The 16,378-nt window shown below is 34.5% G+C and overlaps 1 protein-coding gene and 1 long non-coding RNA gene across 2 annotated transcripts; one reads left to right on the forward strand and one right to left on the reverse strand.

The window, feature by feature from the left end:
- Positions 1-9,954: 9,954 nt before the first annotated feature.
- On the forward strand, positions 9,955-11,358 carry LOC112492506 (uncharacterized). The gene is made up of 3 exons (XR_003056925.3): positions 9,955-10,332; positions 10,861-10,899; positions 11,181-11,358. It is a non-coding gene; the product is annotated as an uncharacterized LOC112492506 (long non-coding RNA).
- A 727-nt stretch (positions 11,359-12,085) lies between these two features.
- LOC107425603 (G-type lectin S-receptor-like serine/threonine-protein kinase LECRK1) lies at positions 12,086-14,506 on the reverse strand. Its single transcript, XM_016035613.2, has one exon. It carries the CDS (start codon positions 14,504-14,506, stop codon positions 12,086-12,088), a length of 2,421 nt encoding a protein of 806 aa, XP_015891099.2.
- Positions 14,507-16,378: the final 1,872 nt, after the last annotated feature.

Genomic DNA, 16,378 nt, shown 5'->3' on the forward strand with positions numbered 1-16,378 from the left:
TTCAATTTTATAATGGAAATCATTAGTAGAATATTAAAGGAGCTACTAGATGTGAAAATAGCAGACACAATAAAGTATTTAAAAACATAAAATAAAACAATTACTATTTTCCCAACCTTTAATATAATATACAAAATACAAATGTTGTCAGGGTCTTTGTTGCACAAAAGATACCCATATACAGGTCAATGACAGTTAACTAAATCACCACAATAAAATACATTTAAAAGTCACCAATAAGATAACTTAAAACTTGTGATTCATGGTATTCAATTAACTTCCATTAGCATTCTAAGCATTTTACTAAATAATTAAACCACTAACAAGGTAGCTTAATCACTTGTCTAGATTTTGATTCATTAATGGGAGAGAATAAACATATTGGCAATTTCAAGAAATAAGTAAATATTATAATATCCCATCCATTATGCCAATGTTATTATATTGACATCATAAACTGGATAAAATTACATCATATGAAAGGTAAGAACCTAAAATTCCATTTATTATGTCAACATATATTCCATTGGTACTCATAATGTAGACAAAATAAATCCCACGATAAGTGAGTATATAAAGTTCTACAATATTATATCAACAAGGCACAAAGGCTCTTTAAAGAAAGCCAAACACATTCAATTTTGACCATATGCATTTAAAACAAAATAAAACTATGAATGAAACTTTTTTATTTATTTTTTTAATAAATAAATAATCTAATTTTTTTAAGCAGGTTGCTAAAGTCAGCATGATAATGTCACCTGAAAAAATAATTTAAAAAAAAAAATTCAGCTGAGGTCAGCAATGACAAATCATGTTGATGTCAACATATTGGCATCAGCATCCAGCACACAACATGTCGTATGACATCATGTTGACGTTAGCACCAGCCCAAATGACATGTCATATTTAGCATCTTGCAGCTTCAGTTGAGTTTGTAGGTTGGCCTATTTGTAGTTACCTGGTTTCAACCTGATAGGAAATAGCCTTTCCGTCCACTCTATTTGGCCATTCCAATGGTGGATGAATCATTCGATGATGAGCAATCAGAATTCAAATCTAATTTGGGCCAATTTCAACCTAAAACCAATGCCCAATCATTTTAGATACACCTATGGATTTCACAGGTTCAGAATGTGATGACCAATGTGGGTGGGTATGGGGCATTGGCAAGGTATCCAATGTCCAATTCCATATCATCCAGGTGTAGATCAAGGAATGATTGAAATATAATAATAGTTACTCTCATAATGCAAGACCTTTTCAGAGCGATTGACTTAATAGTTCGAAAGAACTCCGAATTTAAGTATGCTTAGGCAAGAACAATCCTAGGATGGGTAATCCTCTGGGAAGTTATGAACAAAAAGTTGGGGACAATATTAGTAGAAAGTGACGAGTTTGCCAGTGGAGGCATGCATTAAAAATGGTATCAAAGCCTATACTAGGCTACAAGTATTCCGGCGAGAACGCTGGGCCCTAAGGGGTGGATTGCGATGATCAGCGTGTACGGGTGTGAGACACTGGCATGCTACCTAGTATCAAATCCCACATTGCTTAAGCATAGATTAGAAGATGGTTCAAAAGTAATAATAATCACTCTCATAACACCGAGGCCTTCTGAAAGAACTTCGAAGTTAAGCGTGCTCAAGTGAGAGCAATCTTAAGATGGGTGACCTTCAAGGAAGCTCTAAACAAAAATCTTATAACGAGTGCGGTGGCTAAATTGGGGATAATATCGACAGATAGTGATAGGTCTATCAATAGAGATGGGGTGTTACAGGCAATATTAGCAGAGAATGACAGATCTATCAGTGGAGGTGAGGTGTTACACACTTGGTATTCAAGGTGTTTTAGACCAAATTAAAGGCTCAATTATGTTCTATTCCACTTGAAATACACCAATTAACAATACCAAGGTCATATAAAAGTTTTGTAAAAACAATTTTGAACAAAATATATATCGTGTATATTAGAAATTGGTCTCAGAAAACAAAAGCAATGGCCAAAAGACAACGATGGACCAAACGCAAAATATTTAAAACAATCCTCGATATGAAATTATCAAAATAATTACACAAGATAATTATAAGCAATTAGTGCACCAAATGTGTAACTGGTTTATCATATAGTCATGACAATATAATGATACAAACTTGAAAACATAAATTTATTAAAAAACATGCATAGATTATATCATAGATCACATATCATAAATCAATATATATAATAAAATACAAACTAAAATAGATCGTGAAATTTATGTGTATGGCTCTGATACCAATTTTTAGTTTTTCAATAATAATCAAACAAATTATTCTAACATGCCACACATCATATACACACAATTTCACTATAATATATAAATTAATTATATTGGTATGATCACTAACCTTCAAAAGTAGCCATTGAAATTTTGATATAATCTGTGATTCTGCAAATAGAAAACAATATAATAGCATTGCCAAAAACACACTGTTCTCTAACCCTCTGTCTCACTTATTATTAGTGATCTCTCAAACCCTAAGAAAATATGTCATATGTATTCTCTTAGGCTTGCCATATCAACAAAGTTTCAGCCTTTCAAAAGCTGAAGTCATGTGCAAGTCAAATGACTTATCCATTAATTTTAACATGCACCAAAATAATAATTTAATAATAAGAAGAAGAAAACATGGATAAGCTGAATAAGCTTTTAAAGAAAGCTGGTCCTTCAGTCCATGGACCAACTTGAGTATTACACAGAGTGTATACTTAAGTGCCTTACTGCATAAGTCAATAAATAAGTCAGTTGCATTAATAGTCCAAATAAACTCTATAAGTGAGTCATTGATTATGACTAATCCACATAATATATCTAACGTGATGTTCTTTTGTCTTTATTTGTATGTAATCAAAGTTTTATAAACAATGTAATATACGTTGAATTCGATAGTGAGGAAGTTATTCATTCATTATTTATTTCTTCCATTGTTCAATCATGGACTCTAACACAAGGGCTTCCTCAAGGGTTGTACGAAAAGTTTTACTTTGATCTCCGATTTCACATATACAAAGAGTTCCTCTACCTGGTAGTGTATAATAATATAATATAAAGCATTTTTTGAACAAGGACCACTACAAGAAAATGATCATTTAGCGATGAAATTTTTACTGCCCAAAAACAATTTTGTCGCGAAAGAGATCATTTACTAGCAAAAAAAAAATTCTCGGTAAAAAATTATGATTTTGGCGATGAAAAATAAAAATTGTAGGCAAATGTTACACTTTTACCAACACAAACACAATTTTGTCGGTAATGGATTAACTTTTACCGATGACTCCTTAATATTGTCAGCAAAAACATAACTATTACCAATGAAATTATAATTCATCAGTAGAAATTAGAAATTTTACTAACAACTTTAAATATTGTCAGTAAAAAAAAATAATATTTAGTTGGCAAAAGTGAACCTTTTAGTGACGATTTGAAATTTTCTTGGCAAACAGTTAACATTTGCCTACAAACATAAATTTCATTGGGAAAAGTTACACCTTTTACCAATGATTTTAAAATTTCCTTAGCAAATGTGACTTTTGCCAATGAATTTCACAATTTAGTCGGCAAAAGTTATGATTTTTATTTCAAAAAATGTATTTTTTTAAAAATTATCACATATTTAATATTTTCATCTTCTACATAGGATTTTTTGTTGAAGTGTGGCAATTTTGCCATTTGATGGTGCATGTCACCGGCTAGCATGCACACCTTGGTATCAAATCCTTTCCTTTTATGAGTTTATATTTTTTGTATGTTTTAAATTGATTCAAGGTATATTTTGATAATGTTTTGTGCCTAAGTTATGTATGCAAAATTATAGGCAAAATTATGCACAAAAGAGTAGGAATGTTATGCTTGAAGTGCCTATGGTGCTGGATTCATAATTTCCAGCAACATAGTTTCACTATTTATCTTATATCTCAGGTTGCAAATGGATTTTTGGGCTGAAATTTTGAGGGATGTCTACAAACATATATAGACGACTATGGTTTAAATTTCAGGTCAAAATGACATGGGAAAGTCCATTTTCTATTCCAAACAGATTACTGTATCTGATGGGCCCAGTATGCAGAGTATGGGCCCGTTTTGGAGCTGTTTGGCCCATGATCCGGTCCCAGAACTTTCCTAGCTCTTGGAACAATATTTATTGATGACCAAGGATGCTTCAAACCAAGTTTCATAAGCAGATACAAAGGGGAACTAAGTAGGTGAAGCTAGTTTGGTTGTTTACCCAAACTAGTTAAACAATAGGAACTTAGTTCAAACCATGTGCAACTTTTTACTATATTTGGAATAGACATGTTGCAGCTGGTTTTTGACTCTTTTGTGTATGAAAAGTTAGGTGTTGACCATTTTACTTTTTAAATTTCAAATACTTTACTCATTTTGTAAGCTCACATGCTTGGCATGTGTGAACTAGTTGTAATTTCAAGCTTATATTGTAAAATGAATGAAATGGCTACACATCTAAGCCTTATTTTCAAAAGCCAACGTGTTCCTCTTCTTCTTATCTCTTCTTCAACACCTTAGAACACTTTAGGAACCCTAAAAACCAGAAAACACCATAACCAAAACCTAAAAACACAACTCACACACAACCATTCCCAAGAGCATCACCAAAAGCTTGCTTGTTGCTAACACTTCAAGCTAGCTTGTTCTTGGTCATAACCTTCTCACCCCAACAAAGTGGTATCAGAGCAAGGCATATTTTTTGTGAGATTTGTGAGGTTTTTGGGCTGGTTCGTTCCTTGAGAGTGAAGAGATACTTGAAATCACAAATATATTTTCATATTCCTTCATACTAGAAAGCAACATTCACATGGCTTCTTCAAGTTTTTCAACTCCTTCTCCTCCTATCTTCAATGGGGAGAACTACAACATTTGGAGTATCAATATGCAAGCCTACTTGAAGGCTTATGGTCTTTGGGAGGTCACCATAAATCCCCAAGAACCCAAGCCTTTGAGACAAGGGGCAACGGTCAACCAAATCAAGCACCATGAGGAGGAATTGGCTAAAGGTTTCAAGGCTCTCACCGCCATTCATTCTTGTATTAGTGATACCATTTTCACAAGGATAATGGCATGTGAGAGTGCCAAAGAAGCTTGGGACAAACTTCAAGATGAGTTCCAAGGGAGTGCAAGGACAAGGCAAATGCAAATCCTTAACCTAAGGAGGGAGTTTGAGACTATCAAGATGAAAGACAAAGAAACGGTTAAGGAGTTCACCACAAGGCTTCTTAATGTGGTGAATCAAATTAGGGTGCTAGGTGATAGATTAAGTGACCAAAGGATTGTGGAGAAGGTGTTGGTCTCCTTGCCCGAGAGGTTTGAAGCTAAGATATCTTCATTAGAGGAGTCAAGGAACCTAAATGAAATTTCCTTGACCGAGTTGGTGAATGCCTTGCAAGCTACGGAGCAAAGGAGGAGGATTAGACATGAAGAATCAATGGAGGCTGCATTTGTGTCTAAACAACATCAAAAGACACAAAATCAAAAGAAGAACAAGCTTAAGCTCATAAAGGAGAAAGGTGAAACTAGCAAACCCGAGAGGAAGTCCTATGAACCTTGTCACCATTGCAAGAAGAAAGGTCATCATCCAAGAAGGTGTTGGTGGAGGCCGGATGCATTTTATATGCTTGAGAACACACCACCAAAGGTATCAAAACTATCCATGATGTTCTCTATGTACCTTCTTTATGTGAGAACTTACTTAGTGTAGGTCAAATGCTTGAGAACAAATATGCATTACACTTCTCAAACATGACATGCACTATAGTTGATCCACATGGAAATGAATTAATGTGTGTTGGAATGAAGAACAAGAATTTTAGGTTGAATATGGATGAAAATGGTGCATCAGTTGCATTGAACACCAAAGTTGAGAACACCTCTCAACTTTGACATAAAGGACTAGGCCATGCTAGCTTTAAGTCATTGGTAGGCACACATGAACTTGTTAGAGACATGCCATTGGTGGAGAAGCAAAAACATGTGTGTGAAGTGTGTCAAAAAGGAAAGCATACTAGGCTAGCATTTCAATCTTGTTCTTGGAGATCAAAGGAGAAGTTAGGACTTATACATTCGGATATTTGTGGTCCTATGAGTGTTCCATCCTTAAATGGCAGCAAGTATTTCATAACTTTCATTGATGATTACTCAAGAATGTGTTGGGTGTATTTCCTTGAAAGAAAATCACAAGCTTTGGAGAAGTTTGTAGAATTTATGAAGTTAGTGCAAAATCAATCCGGTTGCACTATAAAGGTGTTAAGGACGGACAATGGTGGGGAATACACAAGCGAGGCTTTCAAACAACTTTGTAAGGATCATGGTATAGTTCATCAATTCACTACACCATACACACCACAACAAAATGGTGTATGTGAAAGGAAGAACCGTACCATCATGGAGATGGCTAGATGTTTGTTGTTTGAAAGTGGCTTGCCAAAGAAGTTTTGGGCCGAAGGAGTTAATACATCCATCTACATCCAAAATAGGCTTTACTCCAAGTCTTTGAGGAGTAAAACCCCATTTGAGTTTTGGTTTGGATATAAGCCTTCTCTTGATCATCTAAGGGTATTTGGAAGCATTTGTTACATCCTAGTACCACAAAAGAAGAGAGGAAAGCTTGATGAAAGGTCACAAGTTGGTGTTTTGGTTGGCTATAGTGATGTGATCAAGGGATATAGAGTGTATAACTTGGAAACCAAGAAACTTGTGATAAGTAGAGATGTGAAAGTTGATGAGGAAGCTAAATGGGTTTGTAGTAAGGAGGAGTTGGCTAGTATGGATGAAGACAATCGACTTGAAGCTCATGATAATGATGAGGAACAAGGAAATGATGAAGGTGCTGCCCATGATGATGAATATGATGAGAATGAGCTAGAAATCTCCATAGGGGCTGATTTGGAGATTGGTGATGGTGTGAGAGGCACAAGACCTCTTAATGAGATTTATGAAAGGTGTAATGTGGCATTGAGTGATCCAATTAATGTCCATGAGGCTATGGCAAGAAAAGAGTGGAGACAAGCAATGCAAGATGAAATCGATGTGATAAACAAGAATGACACTTGGAGCTTGGTAACAAAACCGAAGGGAAAGAATGCTATTGGGGTGAAGTGGATCTTTAGGACCAAGTACAATCTGGATGGGTCCATAAATAAGCACAAGGCAAGGCTTGTTGTCAAAGGATATGCACAACAAGCCGGTGTGGATTATGGAGAGACTTTTGCACCGGTTGCAAGGATGGAAACCATAAGACTTCTTCTTGCAATTTCGGCACAAAAGTCTTGGAAAGTATATCACCTTGATGTGAAGTCAGCCTTCTTAAATGGAATATTGAAGGAGGAGGTCTATGTTGTGCAACCCGAAGGTTTTGTGAAGAAAGGAAGTGAAGAAAAGGTATACAAGCTACACAAGGCCTTGTATGGCCTTAAACAAGCTCCTAGGGCATGGTATGCCAAGATAGATGGTTTTTTGACAAAGCATGGATTTAGGAGGAGTCCTAATGAGCCTACATTGTATATTAGGACTCATGGTTGCATGGTGTTGGTGTCTCTTTATGTTGATGACCTTCTAGTGACCGGTGGTAATGAGAAAGAAGTGAGCAATTTCAAAAGTGAGCTAGAATTGAACTTTGAGATGTCTAGCCTTGGAGAGATGAAATACTTTTTTGGAATTGAAGTTGTCCAATCATCCAAGGGCATCTTCATATCTCAAGAAAGCTATGTGAAGGAGTTGCTCAAGAAGTTTGACATGGAAGATTGTAATAGCGTTGCCACACCTATGAATGAAGGCACCAAGTTGGTGAAGGACGATGATTCTCCAAAGGTAAATCCTTCCATCTATAGAAGTTTAATTGGTAGCCTTTTATATGTATGCTCTACTAGACCGGATATCATGTTTAGTGTGGCTGTTTTGTCAAGATTATGCATAGTCCATCACAAAATCATCTTAGTTGTGCAAAAGGAATCGTAAGGTATTTGAAAGGTACTAGTGATTTTGGTATATGGTACAAGGATGGCATGAATGAAGCTTTGCTTGGTTATAGTGATAGTGATTGGGATGGTTCTTTGGATGATAGCAAGAGCACATCGGGCTACATTTACACTCTTGGAAATGGTCATTTCTCATGGAATTCCAAGAAGCAACAAACCGTTGCACAAAGCACCGCGGAAGCCGAGTATATTGCTTGCTCAAGTTGTGCTAATCAAGGTGTTTGGCTTAGGAAATTATTGGAGGACTTGAGCTTGAAGCAAGAGGAAGCCACGGTAATATTGTGTGACAATACTTCAGCAATAGAAATTGCACAAAATCCAGTCCAACATGGGAGGACCAAGCATATACCGGTCAAGTATCATTCCTTAAGGGAATTTGAAGCACGTGGTGAAGTGAAGTTGGAGTATGTGACTTCCGAGGAGAACTTGGCGGATATATTCACCAAGCCATTGGGAAAGAAGAGATTTGAGATGTTGAGAGGACTTCTCAATGTCTCATACAAAATTGCCAAGGAGGAGTGTTGAAGTGTGGCAATTTTGCCATTTGATGGTGCATGTCACCGGCTAGCATGCACACCTTGGTATCAAATCCTTTCCTTTTATGAGTTTATATTTTTTGTATGTTTTAAATTGATTCAAGGTATATTTTGATAATGTTTTGTGCCTAAGTTATGTATGCAAAATTATAGGCAAAATTATGCACAAAAGAGTAGGAATGTTATGCTTAAAGTGCCTATGGTGCTGGATTCATAATTTCCAGCAACATAGTTTCACTATTTATCTTATATCTCAGGTTGCAAATGAAGTTTTGGGCTGAAATTTTGAGGGATGTCTACAGACATATATAGAAGACTATAGTTTAAATTTCAGGTCAAAATGACATGGGAAAGTCCATTTTCTATTCCAAACAGATTGCTGTATCTGATGGGCCCAGTATGCAGAGTATGGGCCAGTTTTGGAGCTGTTTGGCCCATGATCCGGTTCCAGAACTTTCCTAGCTCTTGGAACAATATTTATTGATAACCAAGGATGCTTCAAACCAAGTTTCATAAGCAGATACAAAGGGGAACTAAGTAGGTGAAGCTAGTTTGGTTGTTTACCCAAACTAGTTAAACAATAGGAACTTAGATCAAACCATGTGCAACTTTTTACTATATTTGGAATAGACATGTTGCAGCTGGTTTTTGACTCTTTTGTGTATGAAAAGTTAGGTGTTAACCATTTTACTTTTTAAATTTCAAATACTTTACTCATTTTGTAAGCTCACATGCTTGGCATGTGTGAACTAGTTGTATTTTCAAGCTTATATTGTAAAATGAATGAAATGGCTACACATCTAAGCCTTATTTTCAAAAGCCAACGTGTTCCTCTTCTTCTTATCTCTTCTTCAACACCTTAGAACACTTTAGGAACCCTAAAAACCAGAAAACACCATAACCAAAACCTAAAAACACAACTCACACACAACCATTCCCAAGAGCATCACCAAAAGCTTGCTTGTTGCTAACACTTCAAGCTAGCTTGTTCTTGGTCATAACCTTCTCACCCCAACATTTTTGTGATATGTATGTGTAAATTATTTTATGTTAAAACATATTAAATGCACCACGTGTAGTTATGTGACATATATGTTAAAACATATGAAACATAATTTTTTTATGTGTAATTTTTGACTTTTACCGATGAAAAATAAATATTGTTGGCAAAAAATGATTATTTCCCAATGAAATCAAGTTTGGTCGGCAAATGTTTAATTTTTGGCGAGGCTTTTATAAAATTGGTCAGCAATAGTAATTTTTTTTTTTTTTGGGGGCCGCACGCTCCCGCGGGTCCTAAAATGATTAAATAAATAAAAATGAAATAAAAATAAATGAATAAGCATCTCTAGTCTCGTTCATCTCTCTCTCTTTTTTCTCTCCATCTCTCCTTTTTTTTTTTTTTTTTGGAGGCAAAATCCATGAATAAATAAAAATGAAATAAAAATAAATGAATATTCATCTCTAGTCTCGTTCATCTCTCTTTTTTCCCTTTTCTTTTCCTTTTTTTTTTTTTTTAGGCAAAATCCACCACAACCGAATCAGCATCTCCCAAAGGTCGAAGCTAAGCAAATCACCTCCAGGTTCTCTTTGAATTTTTCCTTTGGATTTCTCTGTGAATTTTTATTTCAATTTCTGTTTCTTTTTTTTTCTGGAGGTGCTGCCGCTCTGGTGGTGTTCAGGTTGCTTTTGCCGATATGCAAGTTGCCTTTGCCTCTCACTGAACGCACATGTGCCGGCTCTTCCTCCTCCTCCTCCTCTTGTGGTCAGTGAAATTCTCCTTTGTTTTTTTTCCTTTTTTTTTTTTTTTTTTTCTTTTAACATGATGTGGGGCGTTTTGAAAATATGGGATTCATTTGGAAAGGGATTCAATCTGATGTTCAACCACATTTGCAGATAGATTATGGCATGAGTGGAGATTAATGGGTAAAAAATAATTTTACCGAATAATAACAAAAAAAAAAAAAATTTAATTTTTCCTTTCGCTAAATCAAAAGGTGAAGACCAACAAAAACTTTGTTTACTGTAGAGACTACTCAGTTCCCACGCAAAACCCCACGAGAAGAGACTTCTTTTATGGAAGCTTGATTATCTTCCTTTATATTAGTTTATTTTTTGTCGGTTCTATCCTGTTGCTATATGATCCTGTTGCTATATGATCCTTGTATGAAATTTTTATTTTTTGTCGGTTCTATCCTCTAACTTATTGAGCATCACGTGTTTCCTTGCATTTGTTTTCAACTGAGACCTATTCTTTTGTTTCCTTGGCATTTGTTTTTCGTTCTCCTTACAGCTAGAGATTCAGGAGGCAAAAGAAAAGCCGGATGGAAAGGTAATTCCATTTTTTTAATTTTATTTTAATTCTTTAGTTATTGCATGATGGAGGATGTCAAAAATTTTGGTGATTTTCTGTTGACATTCGGTGGCACTTGGCTTATTTTTCTTATTCTCTAAAGTCCTCTGAAGTCCTACTGTTCATTAATTCTGGCACATGACTGCATGTTTTAAACTTTGGCATTTCATGGGAAAAGTTATGGTCATGATGAGAGTATATACATCCATCCAACATATAAGTTCATGCAAAATAATATGTTCTGATGTTAATCTATGCAGAATGCTGACTACGAGGCCGTGATGAGTTCTAAACTTTCAATTGCCAAGAAAGTTTTTCACAAGAGAAGGATATGATACTTAACTCCAAGTTGTTTAGGAATTTTTTTTTTTTTTTTTCTGAAAGTGATGTCTTTTGTTTCATTTCCTTTATTGTGATGATATGATATGACAAGATTTTGTTATGTATGTTGGTTCAATTTTTTTTTTTTTAATCAGGAAAATTAAAAAAAAATAAATTTCAAAGATCTTTGCCGACAAAAACAAGTTTTTGTCAGCAAAAATAACATTACTGTCAAAACATTTCGTCGCTAAAAAATAATTTACTTCACCAATCAATAACTTCTTTTGTCTCTAAAAGAAGCCAATAAATTATACTTTTGTCGGCAAATTATTTATTGCCGACAAAAAAATTTTGTTGCTAATTAAATTTTCTCCAATATAAAAAATTATTTTGCAGATGCTCTATTCTGTCCCCAAAATCTTTTACCTACAATTTTAGATTCGTTGGAAATAGTTTTTGGCGACAAAGATAAATTTTTGTTGGCAAAAGTTTTAGCCGGAAAAAATTAAAATATTGTCGGTAAATACAATTGCAAATGAGGCATAGGTGACGAAATGGCCGACAAATTTATTTTCGTCGGTAAAACATTTACTGACGAATTTTATGCTTTTGCCGACAATATTATTATGTTGGTAAAAGGTGAATTTCTTGTAGTGGGTGTTTATGAATAATGCATAGTCAATTTCTTCAAATATATTGTTACAATATTACTGTCTCTTTTATTTTAGAATGCATATAGATAACCTTTAATGCAATAAAAATAAAATGAGTATGTGATATTAGTCCAAATACAAATACAGTAATAGGCATACATATGACAACATGAAATTGCACACTACATATATCATGGAAGAACAAGAAGTTCTGGAGATGGAGGTACAGGTATGCCCATGGTGCCCTCCAACATCAATATTACATTCTTCATCGAAGGACGCAAAGATGGATTATCTTGGATGCACCATAGTCCCACTTTGATCATTCGCTCTAGTGTGAAGAAGTCTATTTCATCATCCTCCACAAGCTTATCCAAATCTCCATTCTTAAAACATGTATAGACCCAATTAGAAAGTATTATCTCTTCTTGTGTTGACACATTTAATTGAATATTTCTTCTGCAACATATGATTTCCAAAAGCACGACTCCAAAACTATAAATGTCGGCTTTTACAGATATCGGGGCATTCTTCTGCCATTCAGGAGCAAAGTACCCTATCGATGTCGATCTTTCATGTACTCCTGCTGATGTTTTCATTTGGTTCGGCATCAAGAGCCTGGCCAAACCGAAATCAGAGATCTTAGCAGTCCAAGTATCATCTAAGAGTATATTTTGGGGCGTCAAATTGCAGTGGATGATATGCACTCCGCATTCTTCATGCAGGTAGAAGATCCCTCTTGCCACATCGAATACGAATCTTACCCTTTCTCTCCATGTTGGTGGTGATACCGCCTTGAAAAGATGGTCTGCAAGTGAACCGTTGCTCATGAATTCATAAACAAGAAGCTTTGTTGACCCTTCAATGCAGACACCAAGCAACTGCACCAAGTTTCTATGATGAGTTCTTCCAATAGTAGTAATTTCAGCTCGAAACTCTCTTACTCCTTCTTCCACAACTTTCTCTAGTCTTTTGACAGCAATCGTTCTGTTACGCTCTGCTAAAACCCCTTTATAAACTGCTCCGAAAGTCCCCCTTCCAATCTCTTCCTTGAAATCATCTGTTGCTCTCTCAAGCTCTTTGTAAGAAAACGATTGTAAACTAAAATCTTCAGCTAATCCCAAATTTGAATTTTCCAGCAGCTTTTTATATCTATGATATCTGTGCTTGTAAAATATGAAACTCAATAATGCAAAGACAAAACACAAGCATGCTATAAAACCCAAACTTAATGCTAAAACTAGAATTGTTTTTTTGTTTCTCTCAACAATCAAGTTGTCGTCCAGAATTGAATGAGAAGCGTTGTTTTTATTACCAATATTTTTTGAAACCACCTTAAAGAAGGATGTTTTTGAAATATGATAGCTTCTTATACCATATCTTATTGGAACGTTATATATTTGGCAACTTGAATTCTCATACATGACTGCCCAGCAATTGCAGTCCTCCTTGCATAACATCTTGCAAGCTTCCTCCTCTTTATTTACCACTTTATATGGAGAATCATACCATAACGTATTCTCTAAAGGAGTAATATTAATGCGGCTTTTCTTATTGGGGTCATCTTCATTGTATTTGCATGTATCTTCATCAATGAAAGTCTGATAGCAGCCAAAGAACTTAATGCTTGGGTTGATAAAAGAAAATCCCGGGTAACAAAAACAATCAGAAATGTTGCTGCTGCTAATAATTACCTCTTGACAATAACTATTCAAACCGCAAAAACCTTTTACTTCACATTGATTCTGCAAAGATTCCCATACAATTGAGCTTGTGTTGCTTACCATGTGGTGTGAATACAATCTAAAAATCCCATCATCATCCATGGGTACGCGGTAAAGAATAACTTCATTTTTTCCAGGATAAGAGCCATTTGAGAGGGCGATCTGCTTTCTCATCCCAGATCTGTTTTGTACAAAAAGATAACCCGTTTGGTTAAGCCCAAGCCAAGCATCATTACCGAAAGTCCCAAGAGACCAGTATGCAGTTTCTGCCATGGTAGTGATGTTTGAAGGATAGGAAACAAGGTTTCCATCACCCTGCATAATGAGTAAAAATCGTCCACTTGAGTGGTCTGATCTAGATTTACTAGATACCAACCTATCCGGATAATCTGAAGTACTAGTTAGATTCTGACCTCCTAGTATGGTGTCGGTAGGATAATCGAAGCTCTGCCAAACAACATGACTAGACTCATTTAAGAGTATAAAATTTCCACCATCTAGCATAGCAGCTGAACTAGCTTGGCTTGAAATTTCATCAGTATTAATACTTATGATTTTCTTTTCACCTCGCATAGTTACAAGTAGTAGCCCTGCTTTTGTTAGCTCCAGCTTAGCATCAGAGGAAACAGGAGGGTCATCTCGATTTGCAGTCCAAACGACTACGTTTTCTGGTCGAGTAACCAGAATTACTCCAATAGCAAAGCCGTCACCTTGTGGATAGAAACCGAAGGCGAAAAAACCAGAAGGTGAACACCATAAATGGTTGCCAGCACTGGGGGACAGCAACGAGCCTGTGGTGATTGTATTTGAGTACTCTGCTTGAGCTCTTAAATCAATGGAGACTAAAAGTACAAATGATATAATAAAGAGAATTGGAGCAGAAGCCATGAGAGAGGGATTGAGATGGGGAAGAGGAAGATGGCTCTTTGAAATGAATTTCAAATCAGTATCATATGCAGGTCAATGTTCTAGGTATAATTAAGTTTTTAATTAGTCAGGGTTTGTTCTTATATATATATATATATATATGGATGTATGGAGTTGTCTGCAGGTTCTTACATGTTGCCATTCATCAATCCGTTTATCCGTAAACAAAAATAATAAAATAAGGATAAATTTCATTTAAGTACTCTCTAATACGGATAAGTTTCACCTTCAAATTTAAAAGTTGGTTGCATTTTGGATGTTAAATTTAGAACTTAAGGTCAAATTTAGACCTTAAGTAGTAGTTGGTTTCATTTTGGTTTGATTGTATTTTTAAGGTAATGGTAATTAATGATTTTTTCATATTTAACTAAGATTAAATAATTTATTGCAATTAGACCTTATAATTTTAACTTGTTATAATTTAAATCCTTTAGTTTTAAAGTAATGCTAGAGATACCATCTAGTTTACCAACATATTTATTTAGTATCACTATTTGATTTTTAATATAACTTAAAAATACATAACTGAACCCTTAAAATAATAAATGTTATTAAATATCAATAAATCAATCAATTAAACAATGATTCGTGTATTCTTGGTAGATTTTTTGTCCTATAGTATTATTACTAGTTTTAATATGTTGCAGTTTAGGTCCATTAGTTATGAAAAAAAAAAAAAAAGGGCATTGTAATATCCACGTTTAACCACCATCAAGCAAAAACTCAATTCAACCAAAACGCAACAAATTAAAATTTGAAGGTTTAAATTAAAATATTTTAAATTTAAAAATCGAAGATAAAACTTATTCAGTACTTAATTCAATTAATACTAATATTAAAATTGAGTGAGTTATATTAAATAATTAATTACTCAAAACCATATAATATAGTTAATTTAATTATTTCGTTGGCTTATAAATATTTGTCCAGCAAAATATGTCACTTAATTAATTTGGCTGTTTCTTCTTCTCCATTTTATATTTGTCTGCTAGCACCATATATAATGCTTGTCATTTTTTTAGCAATAAAACAGAAATTGAGTAACCTTAATTTAATCCAAAATCTGCCTGTTTTTTTAGTTCAATTAAGTAAACTAGAAGGTCTAACAAGGAGATTAATACATCACTAAATCCAAACTATTCAATTAAGTAAAATAGAAGGTCTAACAAGGAGATTAATACATCACTAAATCCAAACTAAGTTAGCGGCCTGCAGCTAATTTCCAAAATCTCGCTCCTTTCCATACCTTCCCGGAAAAAAACCACTGTTTATTATTAAAATACCTAGGTTAACTTTCGTCCATCTGTAATGGGCATTAAAATATTTTGTTATAGTTTTGTCCCAATTATATATTTAATTATAAATTTAACATTAGGTTTTTGTTTGCAATATCTTACTATAATACAGCAGTTATTTGTTACTTTAAAAAATGATGCCGCTTAATTTAGCTGTTTCTTCTTCTCCATTTTCTACTTGTCTGCTAGCATCAGATATAATGCTTGTCATTTTTTGAGCAATAACACAGAAATTGAGTAACCTTAATTTAATGCAAAAACTGCTTATTTTTTTAGTTCAATTAAGTAAAATAAAAGGTCTAACAAGGAGATTAATTAGTACATCACTAAAGCAATAGCGATGAGAAATCCAAATTAAGTTGGCGGCCTGCAGCTAATTTCCAAAATCTTGCTCCTTTCCATACCTTCCAGGAAAGAACCACAGTTTATTATTACAATACCTATGTTAACTTTCGTCCATGTGTAATGGACATTAAAATATGTTGCTATAGTTTTGTCCTAATTATATTTTTAATTACAAATTTAACATTACGTTTTT

The sequence above is a fragment of the Ziziphus jujuba genome, chromosome 7 (assembly GCF_031755915.1).
Source record: "Ziziphus jujuba cultivar Dongzao chromosome 7, ASM3175591v1".
NCBI lineage: Eukaryota > Viridiplantae > Streptophyta > Magnoliopsida > Rosales > Rhamnaceae > Ziziphus > Ziziphus jujuba.

What these genes read in the sequence shown, in the direction of transcription:
- LOC107425603 (XM_016035613.2), bottom strand. Translation starts at nt 14,506, where the DNA reads ATGGCTTCTGCTCCAATTCTCTTTATTATATCATTTGTACTTTTAGTC.